The sequence below is a fragment of the Anabas testudineus genome, chromosome 3 (assembly GCF_900324465.2).
Source record: "Anabas testudineus chromosome 3, fAnaTes1.2, whole genome shotgun sequence".
Lineage (NCBI taxonomy): Eukaryota > Metazoa > Chordata > Actinopteri > Anabantiformes > Anabantidae > Anabas > Anabas testudineus.
Genome location: NC_046612.1, coordinates 3,747,527 through 3,761,087, shown reverse-complemented (window position 1 = coordinate 3,761,087; position 13,561 = coordinate 3,747,527). Strand labels below are relative to the sequence as shown.

General features: G+C 42.7%; 1 protein-coding gene across 1 annotated transcript in view; it reads right to left on the bottom strand.

The window, feature by feature from the left end:
• ush2a (Usher syndrome 2A (autosomal recessive, mild)) overlaps positions 1–13,125 on the bottom strand; it is a 160,423-nt gene extending 147,298 nt beyond the window's left edge. The window contains 5 exon segments of the mRNA XM_026378646.1: positions 7,691–7,859; positions 10,602–10,820; positions 10,945–11,159; positions 11,487–12,224; positions 12,733–13,125. Of these exon segments, the coding sequence (XP_026234431.1) occupies positions 7,691–7,859; positions 10,602–10,820; positions 10,945–11,159; positions 11,487–12,062 (1,179 nt within the window). The 5' untranslated portion in view covers positions 12,063–12,224; positions 12,733–13,125.
• Positions 13,126–13,561: the final 436 nt, after the last annotated feature.

Sequence of the window (13,561 nt, the reverse complement as noted above, 5' to 3'; positions counted from 1 at the left end):
TTGTATCAATTTCTTTAACAAAATTTGCCGCAAATATATAATACTATATTCTTTTACATGATGAAGACAACACAAAACCAAGCAACCACTACGGAGTGTGTTCAAACACTCTGGATGAGACCATCCTGAAGGAGGGATCGCTGCTCTGTTGCTTTTCCTAAACTTGTGACATTTATTCTTTATCAAAACAAAGTACAAAAAGGTAGAGAGTGACACAGACAATGTAAAAAAAAAAAAAAAAGGCTGGAACAACAAATATACACTACAGATGGGGTGGAGAGAAGAGGAAATGATTAAAATGTTCCTCAGTCCTTTATGGCTGTAAAAAGGTAAGCTTTTACATTACATTGGTGCAAATGAAACCACGCTGACAGCAAAAAGAAAGTGAATATTTAACGTAGCAAACAGCTCGCTGAGTGTTTTAGTCCGTCTCTAATTAACTAACTTATGTTGAGCTGCCTTTAGTTTGCTTATTGATGAAGCTTGAGCTCAGAGGTAGATTTGGACTCTACCTCCAAACTTATTTCAGCTCGACCGTCTTTAAAAACACCTTAACTGGACGATCGGGTTGACAAAGAGTTTGCTGCATATTCTGAGATATTTCTGTCCTCCACATGCAAAGTGATCAAAAGTGTAATGAGAATTTATTTTTGCATCTCCAGGCTCATTGTCACCTTTCCCTCCTCTCTTTCTCTCCTATTATCACTGTTTAGCCCCCTCTCCTCCCTCTGTACTTGCCCTTACCCACCATGAACTGTTAGCAGCTCTGATGTACAGCCAATATTCTCTCTCTCATATTAGCACGGCTGCAGTGTGTAAAGAAAAGAGATAGAAAAAAGAAGAGTGGATGAGGAAAGAGAGAGAGGATGGAGAGGAGACATTTGTTCTACTCATCTCAGCGCTAAAGATACAATTACCTCTCACAGCATATTATCCATGTTTTATACCAGCCCAGGGCCCCGTGCCTTTGCCTTGCCGCGCTCACCCTGTGTAAGGCCCATATTTTAACACTAGCTATGACAGTTTATTTAAGAAAAGAAAATTGTCCCCAGGGAGATGGAGAGGGAGAGAGAGAGCCTGTGTAAGGGAAATGAGAGGAAAAGAGGGAAGGACAAAGAAGGTGGATGGGGGAGAGACAATGAAAGGGGAAGAGAATGAGAGATAGATGAGGCAGAGAGGGGGCAGAGAAAGGCAAAAAGAGAAAATCATCTTCAGGGAAAAAGGAAAAGATAAAGAGAGAAAAAGAGAGAGAGCAGACGTACTGTATATACGGTGACACACCAAGCCTTTAATACAGACCATAAGTCTCTGAGATTTCTTTTTTCGAGCAGAAAGCAAAGAGAGACATCCAATGGAGGAGTAGAAGGAACAATGAGAACATACAGTGTCCTACTGCAGAGAGAGAGGGAGATACGCAGGAGTCAGGTTCAGTAACAAAGTCTACATGAACCAGGTCGAGTTCTGCTCTGCATCAGGTTTTGGGCTGAGTTTGGGCCACGTTGATGCTAGAAGTTCCTGGTCAGGTTTTTATAAAATCTAATTTATTAGTATGAGATAATAAGTATATAATAGAATCTAATCCGGTGTATTCATCAATTAAACTTTTTCTATTCTGACATCAACTCTGGCTGAAATTTCTCTGCGTGAAACACTTTATAAATGATTTCATGTAAGGTAGTGACATAACTAAAATTAATGTAATTGCTGGTGGAAACAGAATGTTATTAATGACTTCTACAAAGAACTGAATTTAATATGGATTGGGCACAACATGTTTAACACTCTACCCAATTAAATACATAGGAGTTAATTAAATATAATAAAACGTGTGGCGGTTCTAAATCCACGGTTTGATTCAGACCTCGTTTTTTTGTTCTTTTTTTCAGAACAGTATTGGGTGAGCTAATTCCTTTTGAAACACAGATGACCTACACTCTGGACAGTCATTGAACACCTCAAATACAGCACACCAGAACTGAAGTACAAAGACGTGATAGGTTTTCTTAAATAACAGAAGAAATGTTAAACATATGTCAGACACAGGATATTATATCTAAACCGAAGGTCTCAGGAAGCTGATATTAATGTGTGGGAGATTCACAGAACTTCCCAAAGACCTAAGTCCACAACAGGGCAGCAGCGGGTGTGTGAGGGTTCTGTCTTCTGGACATTGTGGACATTTGTGCTGCTGTTTCAGAACCGTCACACCCTTAGTATTAATGTATAATGGAACAGAGTAGACAGTAGTTCATTCTTATCTCTGTGTATGTGATGTATACAATATACAATATACAGTTAATGCTAAACAGTATTTTATAAATTCACATTATTGTACTTCATGAACAGTCGGGTCAGGTTTTAAGGAGACAGCTGCAGGTCACGTCTGCAGAACGGTCTCAGGTCAGTTTAAAACACCAGACTGGAACATGTCTGATTTTCATCTTTGAGTAGGTTTGGTTTCATATGTTTAAGTTTAAACTTCTACCTCAGCAGTGATACAGTAGTTCAAGAAAAGGCAGGTTAGCATAACATATGTTCTTTGTTGGATCTCTCCATCCACCTTGAAGCACCCTTGCTGAATACATTTTTAGCTCTCATATCTCAAAACTCCGAAGGGAATGAAGCCCTTAGCCCTGGCTGGGGTAGTGCCTTGATATCACTCTTAGGTTGGAACAGACTGCATGAAAAACTGAATAATAACTAAATAAATTAATTAATTTAAAGACAAAAAACTCAAACCCCACCACACAGACACACACACACACACACACACACAGTTCTCTCACTATGTAATTGATGCCAGTATTGTGCCCTTTCGCCTCCTGTGCCAGCGGGCAGAGGGCTACCATAGAGGTGTCCACTTCACCCCTACATAACAACCTTGCTTCACCTTCACACACACGCGCGCACGCACACACGCACACACACACCATTTAGTGCACAAAAATGCATGCAAAAACACACACGTGAACCAACACAAATATAGACAAAAAGAGCTGCAGTGCGTTTTACAAAGCACACACATTCACCTTCAGTCTGTCTCACAATCTGTCTCTGTCACACCATGTGGGACAGAGAGAAAAGCGTGAGGATGTGTGTGCAGGACAATGGTCAGAGACAGAAAGGCTGCCTCTGTATCTGTCGGACACTCATCACTGCTTTAGGGTTTAACAGTGAAAATAGATCCTGTAGCATGTCTGTATGCATCTGTGGAACTACTGCAGACCTGCACTAAAACACAGTAGAAACTGTTTCACAGCCAAAATGAAAGCAAGAGGCGGCGAAGACATGGGCCACTGAACAAACATTCATCCAGTTATGGAATACTACACACATGGACACCAGTGTTCACGTGGTTTGAAAGACGTTCCTTCACAACGAAACAAACTTAATTATTAATGCAGATATATGATCTAAAACCCAAATATTAAGTGAGCTAAAGTACTGGAAGTGTGACTGACAGGTGTTTGTGACGCAGAGATATCCCATGAGGTTGATATTCAAACCATTACTGCCTCTAAACAACTACTCTTACTGTTAGTGTTGGGTTTTACTTGTGAATACTGTATTAAAAAAGATAAATTAATATGAAAACCAGAGGGTTTTCATAAAAAACGAGCCATTATCAATCTGAGAAAAGAGGAAAAAACAATCAGAGGCACAAGTACTGAGCATAGTCAATACATCAATTATATCTATATTATAACATAAACATTTAAAGAGCTATACTGTGAATGTTTGCTGTATCCACACTTTTTAATGAGATCAGCAGCTGGCAAATCAACGTGAAGGTGCATTAGAGCCACCTACCAAGCCCCAACAATACAACGACTGCATGAAGTCATCCTACACTGAATTATAGTTACTGGTAACTGAAATTAATCTAGTGAAAATAACAAGTAGTCGTGTTTCCAGTTGGTGAAATCAATAATAGAAGTAGGACCAAGGTACATGAGGCAGATCCAGTGACACGCTGATCTGTTCATACCAACAACAAACAGAAGACAAAGTGAAAAGTAAATATTCATTAAGGAGGGAATGAGAGAAGGACAATGACAGATAAAGCAGTAAAGAAAGACCAAGGGCAAAGCTGAGGAAGGTAAAGTGCAAGAAGCAGAAAGAAAGACAAAATCTAACTCAGAGTTGGGTCATGAAGCATGTGCACATGCATCTCTGCAAAAAAGAAACGGTAAGATGGAAAGACAGCCGTGGTATCAGAGCAGCCTTCTGCAAAGACCACACCGGACCGTATGCACATGAGCCAGAGTCTTCCAGTGTAACTGTGCGTGAAAACATTCATTAAGGTTATTATGGCATGCAGGAGAAGTTTTAGCAGTCAAACTGTCTAAGAGCAGAGAAGTGAGGGTGATGAGCTGTCAGGGTCTAGAGAACAAAGTGTAGATTAGTCGGGAACAACTGGTTCACTCCTGGAATAAATACACTGATGTGTGTGTGTGTGTGTGTGTGTGTGTGTTGAAATCTTGACACGACCTCAACTCACAGTGACACTTGTACACTGTCCCACTCGTTTCTTAAAAATCCTGATTTCTTCTCCCCTTTCTTTGTCTTTACCAACAGGTAGAGCCATCTGAAAGAATATCTAGCTGTGTCAAGACATTACACACACACACACACACACACCCCGTGTTAAACATTCATGCAGCCGTGTTGGCTTGTGATGAGACTGGTGTGACTGGTTGTTCCTGCCACTGTCACCTACGATAATGCAGATTTGCTCAGGCACTAACAGACGGACCCCTCTGGGGGTCCTCCAGGCACACAGTCAATCACTGCTAAGTCAAAAGACGGGACGCCAAGGCTATTTAAATCATGATCCCTTCTCCTTTCTCCTCTCTCCATCTTTTGACGTCTCTTTTCGCCACCTCTCTGTGTTCTGTGTTGTTTAGTAAATGTAAATGTTAATATCAGGAAATAAAAGTTGAAATGTTGGACAAATTAAACTTTAGTGTCATATCCATCTTCAGTCTTCAGTGTGAAGTGCCATGCCAACATGTTGAGGGGACTATGTCTGGTTTGCAGACGTTTACACACACCATGGTCATGAATGTTTACTGAAAGACATGCGTCCAAATAGAAGGTGTGCTACATGTTTAATTTTGACCCTATGTATTAGTTTTTGACCCTGAACCCAACATGTATTAAACCCCGTGCACCAATCATTCTGCCACGACATTCACGTACACGTGTCACCGGACGACGTACTACCAAGCTGAGTTAATTACACACAGATCACACCAGATACCCATCTCTCACTCATCCAGAAGGAAACTGATGGTAATTAACATTTTCACAAATGTACAGAACGGGGGAGTCCCATACTGGACTCATTTTGTAGCTATCACTTAACTACACTGAGCCACATCCCTCACCTCCCCCATCTCTCCTCTTCTCTCATTCCCTCCCTCCCTCCCCCAGGCTACCTTCTCCTCCACTATTCTCTACATCGTTACCATAATCAGATCAGACAACTACCTAGGGAGCACCAGCATCCCTACAGCACCTTGCTTCTGGCACCATGTGTGTGTGTGTGTGTTGCTCCTGGCACTTGGAAACCCATATTCCTCTTGACTGTCTTTTTTTTTTTTGGTGTTTTGATCTTTTCAAACCGACAGATGACTGGTGTGTGAGCATGTGTGTTTGGGTAGGAAAGGTTTACCCGGCCCCTTCGTAAGGTAATGTGTGTATCGCGGCTGACAAACTGCTACAAATTACAGCAGGGCAGTGGGCGTGTGTGTGTGTGTGTGTGCATCTGTGAGAGAGCACGTAGATGAGTGTGTGTGCGAACGGTGTTTGAGTGTCAAAGAAGATTATGCTGTTCTTCTGAATGGTCACAACAGATCACATCATCATAGCATTAAACAAACGGCCGACTGATTCACAAGAACGCACAATCGCACCAAGTTTCTAAATATCTCTGAGCCAAACACACCTTTAGCATAAAGCCTTCAAGTCTTCCACTTTTCTATACCTACGTGGAGATATAGTCTACATAAAACCTGATCCCTACAGGGCACACACACACACACACACACACACACACCTAACAATTGAGCCATCAGCAACACTACATTTAGCCAACAACACGTTGGACTGCCAAATTACTGTTCTAGGCATCAACACCAATCAGCCAGCCTCTAAACTAAACTGTCACGTCAAATTTTCTAGATAGGCACAATCATTTTCCTTTTAAGTACCAGTCAACATGTATAACTTCCTCATTTCTCCCCTCGAGCCGTGAATCATGCTTTCAAACAGCAGTTGATATACAGCACAGTCATTCACAGTTCGTCCTTTGGCACTTAGAGCCTTATTTTTTTAAACCATTTATAATATAATTGTTAAATATTAAACATCCATCTATCACCTTAACCTCTTTTCCAGGTCCAGGTCATGGGGGTCCCTGCAGTCAGTGGACAAGAGGCAGGATACAGGACACCCTGGACAGGTCACCAGTCTATTACAGGTCTGACATATAGAGACAAACACACGTCGCCAATTACACTAACTACATGTCTTTGGACTGTGGGAGGAACCCAGATACCTACACAGAGAAAAGAAAGCTACTTTTTCATTTTCACTTTATATTCTTTTACTTATTATTATTTTAATAAATGTTTGTAGTATCTCAGTTTATCCTTTTGCTATGAATGAGATGAAAATATAAATATCACTCAAGTGCAGAGATGAACAGCTTAGTAATAAACACGTTGACCATGTTTTCCCCACTAGCAGCCCTGGTGTCTTTCAGAGATGCTGAAAGAGAGAGATTGTCCAGTGGAGTAATCTGTAAGTTGATACTATTCAGCAGACCAGAAAAACACACACACACACACACACACACACACACACACACACATTTGTGGCCTCGAGACTCTCACCACTTCACCTGCTGACATTTCATGATCAGAGTTGCCGACTTTTTGTTATTTTTCTGATGCCTTCTAAAATGTCGAGTCGATGTAGCACTTAGGTCGATCAGTGAAGAGGAAAAGAGGAAAAAAAAGACAGAAAGCACCAAAGAAACTGAATAAATACCGACACTGTTGCAGAAATTGACACCTTCCCCAGATCTGCAATTTTCCTTTTAACCTACAGTACTTTAACCTTTCAACTTCTCAAACATGAACTCAGTTTCTACATATAGTCATAAAACTAATCTGTCAAGTCTAAATCCACTAACTAACTATGTAACAGGATTTATTTTGAAAAGAGTCCATTTAATTCCCATCCTCACATTCTGATACTCAAACTGAAGCTTTCAAACAACCAAATTGAATCTCAATTATTATTATTAAACAAAATGAGTAATATTCAGAGAGTTCCAGGTTCCTCAGCTTTTAGTTTAAACATGCATGCTTTCAAAATAAAATGATGCACTGTCTGTGAGTGTGTCTGCCCCTGGACCCATGCAGCGGTTGTGCCAAGGCAAATGTTTGCTGGTTTAATTACCAGTCGCTTGCAGAGAGGAAGTGAAAGAGAAAGACAGAGAATGAATGAAAGACAAAAAGAAGAAGAGAGACGGTACGTCGGTGATAAAGAGTCATTACATTTTTAAGTCAAACACAAACAGGATGATTCCATTTCGCAAACCCATAGATGCACATTCATCGCTCTCATTAGTCGTCTCTTGTGCCAACATGTGGATCCCTAAACCACTGAAATCCCTCACCTGCAGCACAAGGTGTGTCCACCTCTCCAGTACAAGCTTGCCCTCTGTTCTGAAGCTGACGGTCAGAGGAGTCTGAACGCTGGGCTGACCGTACCGCAGGACGACCACATGCCTGGACACCGTCACTGAAAAAACCAGCTGCTCCCTGGAGCTCTTCTCCAGCAGCATCCTGAAGGAACAATAAAGAACACAGTGGTATCAGCAACAGTAGCCGGACCAGACAATCCAGGGAGGTCTGTTAAGTTACAACTTAACTCAAACAACAGAAGGAAGAGTGAACTTTAAAATCTGAGGACCTGAGCTCCACCACACACTGTCAGAGTCTTTCACTCTGACATTTACACACAGAATATCAATATTTTACATGACTGCCAGGGTTCTGCTGATACACTGGGTGCAGACACCCTCCACGTGTCATATTAACCACCTTCACTGACATTTTATGGGAAATCATGGCTTTTATGAACCCAGGGTAGTATCCCCCATAAATCACATGATAGATGTATGCATGTATGTATGTCTGAGTGTGAGCACTGGTGTGGCTGAGAGACAGAAACATACACTCAACATAATGAGCGTAAGAAGAACCACAGCACAGGTTGTTATGTTCCAACAACTAAAAATAAAGTTACCATTATTTATTCATCTGTGGAAAGCTGATGAATTACTTGATCTATATACACACGAGAAGCTGGAACCAGTGAACGTTGGGCATCTTGAATATTGAATATTGTAATGCTTACTTACTGAACATGATGCTATCATGACCTTATATATGTTCATTTCTTAGTTTCTTAATAAGAATATAATAGAACAAATATAGGAAAACTGTCTACAGTACTACAAATGTTAAAATATTAGGCTAAAGGGACACGGAATAAAGTGTCTACTGTTCATCTTTGATCATCGAGCTGTGGACACTTTTACCACGTGTTGTTGATTCAAGTGGAGTTCAGTACAAATGTCTTTTCAAATCCAAACCTAACAATGTAAACTCCAAACTCAGTTTCAGGAGGAACAGCCACCATATAGTCCAAACTACGATTTGCAGGAACAGGTGGCTGGCTCTGTTCATTGTTCAGACGAGGGGAGGGAGGGATGTGAAATCACAGAGAGAGGGAGAGACAAAAAAGAGAGGGGTGAGGAGAGATGGACAGAGGTGAGGATAGAGACCTCCTTTCATCTGGCTTCTTTGATGGCAGCCACGATCGTCTCTACAACAAAAGACATAGCCAACGACAGCAACAGAAAGAGATAGACGGAGAGGGAGAGAGGGAGAGGAGGGGATGAGATATTACTTCCATTCAGATGCATTCAGCTGTACAGGTGTCATGTTCGGCAGACCAAGACAACAAGACTTGCCTGTCATCTGAATCCCCAGGCAGACAACTTCACAAACAAAATCACAGCATGAAATTTGAAAGGAGAGATCTGATCTCTGGCTGATTCTCCTCCTCAGAGTCAAATTTAACTGACAGCGACATTTAAACTCAACATGCAGAGAGCTACTAGAAGACACATGCAACCTGTCTAGTGTTGCTCCAGACTGCAGAGATATGAGTTGCACGTTGCTGCATGTGTCCTGAGCGTGTGAACTAAACTACTGAAAACTACAAAAGCTTATTTAAAATGATTTTCTCACAGAGACTTCAGCTTGTTCTTGAGTTTATTAGCTAATCTGTACAAAGAGTAGTTATTTATGGCAGCAGCTACATTAAAGGGAAACTCCACCAATTCTACACATCAAAGTCCCTTTCCAGGTCTTTATGTGAGAAAAAAAAGTAGTTTCAAGCCTCTTGTGGCTCCAGAGGGAGTTGTGTGAAGGCTGCCACTTGAGTCTGTATTCATTGTGTCTGAAAACTAGAATTTGAAAATTAAAGTCAGGGATGTGGAGCCAGACGGCAGCGCGTTTACCAGACGTCTGCAGCCTGCTGCTCTTCTCTGAGTGAGACCAGCAGCGTCGCAGGTCAGGGTGCGATCACACATGATATGGATGTAACTGAAAAAACATTTTACAGGAAGTTGATATTCATACAGAACTGTGGTTATTCTTTAAGTGTCTTTGCCTAATGCTAAATTTAATTAACAAATGAAAACCAAGATGCCACGTACATTTTTACAATTTTTAATTATGTGACAAAACATCCCATGTCTGCTTTAAGTTTTCCTGTATGTAGGAAGGAGCAGGGCTGCGCGCATGTGCCTTGTGTGTGTGTAATTGTAAGCTGATCGAAGTGTGTGTAACTCTGCACCATCTGAGCCCAGCCTGGAACATACCAGCACACTCTCATCTCTTGTCTCTCACATATAACAGGTCTAAGTAGGACATGACAGCCCATTGTTGGCTAACATTTCCTGATGGTGATACGGACCTGACCAGACCTGACCTGCCTCCTTGTTACTGGATCAATATCAGCACCTTCTTGTCAGTGTTTGAAAATCATATTCAATATCACATCCGAGCAGATAACGGAGTAAACAGCGGCCAGCGAGGAGTTGCATTTCATCAAAGGTGACTCATTTTTATAACAAACATTAATCATTTCACCTTCTGCTTTGTTTCTCTGCTGAGTTCCTTAAATATTTACACAGTCCTGTGTATCCTCACAATGCCACAAATTCAAATGTCATTTTATTACTATATTACGTTTTGAATTTTATGCTTCATCCTCAGTCAAAAAGTCAAATTTGGAACACACTAAATTATCTAGTGTATATACAGTACATGTTATTAATGCACGGTGCACATGTAAGGTATCAAAGACAATGTGCTGTAGTTATTCAGGTTAAAAGATAGAAAACCTATAAATTTAGCCCAGTATCTCCTGCAGCTGTCATTCAAACCTTATGTCCAGTATTTTTTTAAAATAAAGCATCACTTCTCTGTTATCAAGACAAAAATTAAACTCACATCTCTCCAGCAGAGCCCAGTTTTATCCACAATGCCAGCGTGAGGGAGCCCAACGGGCCGAGTTTCTGTGAGGGGGGAGAGACCAAACATCCACCCTCGACAGGCCGGAAAAGCACACTACCGGGTCCCCCAGGAACCAGCTCTGAAGTGGCAGCAGTTCCCATCGTGGTCTTAGTCCCAGAACGAGTGTCATTAGCGTCTTCAGTTACACAGGTGCCTCTGGTGGAGTAAAGTTTGGATACGTTACATTTGTCTGTTTCATCACTTTTAAATACAAACAGTAAAAAGTTTATTATGTGCTGACAGTAGTGGACTGGACGTTCAGATGTGTGTTCTAATCTACCTGTGTGCAGGTAGCAGCAGAGGGGCGTACGGAGGGGTGGATGATCTGTAAGGACACTCCTGGATACAGAAGGACTGATAACATGTCGTCAGCTCACGTTGGGAAGATGGTGACTGACAGAAGCTGCTCCGCTCTGGAATCCCGCAGGTGGAACGGGGCGGAGAGGTGGAAACGGGTTTGAAGGCAGCAATGTTCTCCATCTGTGGGAAGTTCCCCTAAGAAAAATAAGTTTTAATGAGTGCGGTCCTGTTTAACTGAACCTGTTTGTAGCAGCCGTGATATGAAGCATCTGAATAAAACAGTGATAATAATGACAACAGGCAGGTAAAACACAGGTGAACGTGATGAAACTAATGATGGCAGAACTGTGTTTGGCTGCTCCAGTTTCATCGTGTCCTTGTTAACATTAATAGTAACACCTGTGCTGTTCCTAATGTGACGACAAAATGTCCGCTGTGAAGAAGCCAGAATTCATCTGGTTAATCTCTCCTCCGCAGTGTTTGAATCAGAAATAAGAAGTGACTCTCGAGAGCCACTCTTACCTGTGATGAAGCACCGTTTGGACACTGGCTCAGGACGAGGAGAGCTGCCCACAGGAAGGTCTGAGGCCACCTCATCCTCACGCTTCTCCCTTCGTTAGGAACCGTTTTCAGGGGAAAAACACAGTAAGAGGCTGGAACACGCGTCTTCTTCTGCATCGTTTTATCCCATTGCTTGATTTCACCGTTTATTTCTCCAGCTGACAACATCTCACCGGTTTTCCTCGGGTCTTTTCCTTCCCTGCTGTATTTCCCACTTGGATCAGTTGTAAATTTTATCCAGACCTCCTCTCTCTGTCCATCTTTGATGACTCCTCTGCCCCATGTTTCTCTCTTCCTTTGCACATTTCCTGCTGCCGTCCCTTCCTCCGTTTTCCGATCCTCCATCTCTTTAGTCCATCTCCGGCCTTTGACCCCACAAGACTCTAGAATCTGATTCTCAGAGTGGTCCGACATGTTCCCAGGTTCTAGACTCTCCAACAGGGGTTCTGAAACATTCCCAGAGGAAGAGGGATCTTCGAGAACCTGGATCTTTTCCTCAATCCCTCCAGCGACGCTGGAATAAGTGATGACTGTCATGGTTCCAGGGTTACATGGGCATTTTTACAGGCCAGTGCCCCTGGGGTGAGGCTGCGAAGCTTAGCTCTCTGTTACACTGTCACACCACACACACACACACACACCACCACACACACACAAGCCACAACCAAAGCCTTCACATGATAGGTAGGATTTCACAATCTAGAGAGGGGAAGGAGAGAAGGAGAGAAGGAACGAGAGACGTGGTCAGACCAAAATCCAACCGGAGACAAATCTGAGGAGAGTGAAATGCCATGCAGGCTATTCCCCAGCCAAAGCCTTCACTATCATGTACAGCTTGATGGAGGCACGGCTCAGCTGATGCTGCTACATTGCTTTCCTCTTTTCTTCATTTTCCATTGAATTAAACATGCCCCCTTTTTTCCCCTCAGGCATCTGGCCTCCAGGTTTTTATCCAACTGAACGGGTTTTCACATAAGTTGTGTTGGAAATTGAGGCTTAGGCCAAAGCTCTCTTCATTACAATATCTATCAGCTTCAATTCCACATTTTGACACACATGCACACAAAAAGAGGCCAGCAGAGCAGCCATCTCTAGTGCTGAATTACCTGGACCACTTTGCCTACACAAAGGGAAGCTCTCAGTGGATCTGTGAATGTGTAAATCTATGCAGATATTCTAAAATATACAGTGGCTCCTCGTGGTTTACCTGTGGTGTTGTGGATTCCCAGCACAAAGCTCTTTCCCATCACTAGTGCAGCGTCAACAAACACTGAACCTGTTGCTCTGGCATCAGTCGCACGCAGCGCGCTACCTGTGTTTCTGCACACACCTGTCTGTCAGCGATAGCAGACACCGTCCCGGCACAAAAAATAGTCCTTTCCAGGCATGACGTGAATTACTGCAGCCCCCCACTTCGACGGTGCAGCTGAACTTGACCAGGTTCCGTGTTTTTTTTCCTCCTCTTTCAGAGCATGCAGGGCGCAGGACTAAGGAGATTAACGCCAGTCGCCATCTGGCAAACAGCGCTTGACGCGGCGGGATACTGTGCGCAAAGTAACGACGCTGCGACGTTACACAGCTGAGAGCAAAGTAACGGAAACTTGAGATCCCCCAGAACCAAAAGTGCGACACAACCCTTGTGCATCTGTTTCAGAAAAGCAAACACTATGAATATGAGATTTAGAGAAGTGCCCCCGCCTGGTGGGAACGCTTCACCCCCCTCCACCGTGCAGTGCGTCTGGGTTTCCAACAAGTGGCTCTTGGTGAAAGAGGAACGCTACCTCCGTCGCCAGGCAACGGGGATCCTGTTGGTCTGAAATCCTCTGAGTTCATCAGTCAGGACTTCAATCAGAACACACACACACACACACACACACACACACGACAGCATGAGGGAAAACAGGAGGAAACAAGCTGTTTCTAATGTTCAGTTATGTAAATAGAAAATGTCCAAAACATTAGAAACACCTGCAAACATGATGCTCTACAGTTTGACCTCAGCAGGATCATCACCTTCAGACAGTTTCTACAAAAAC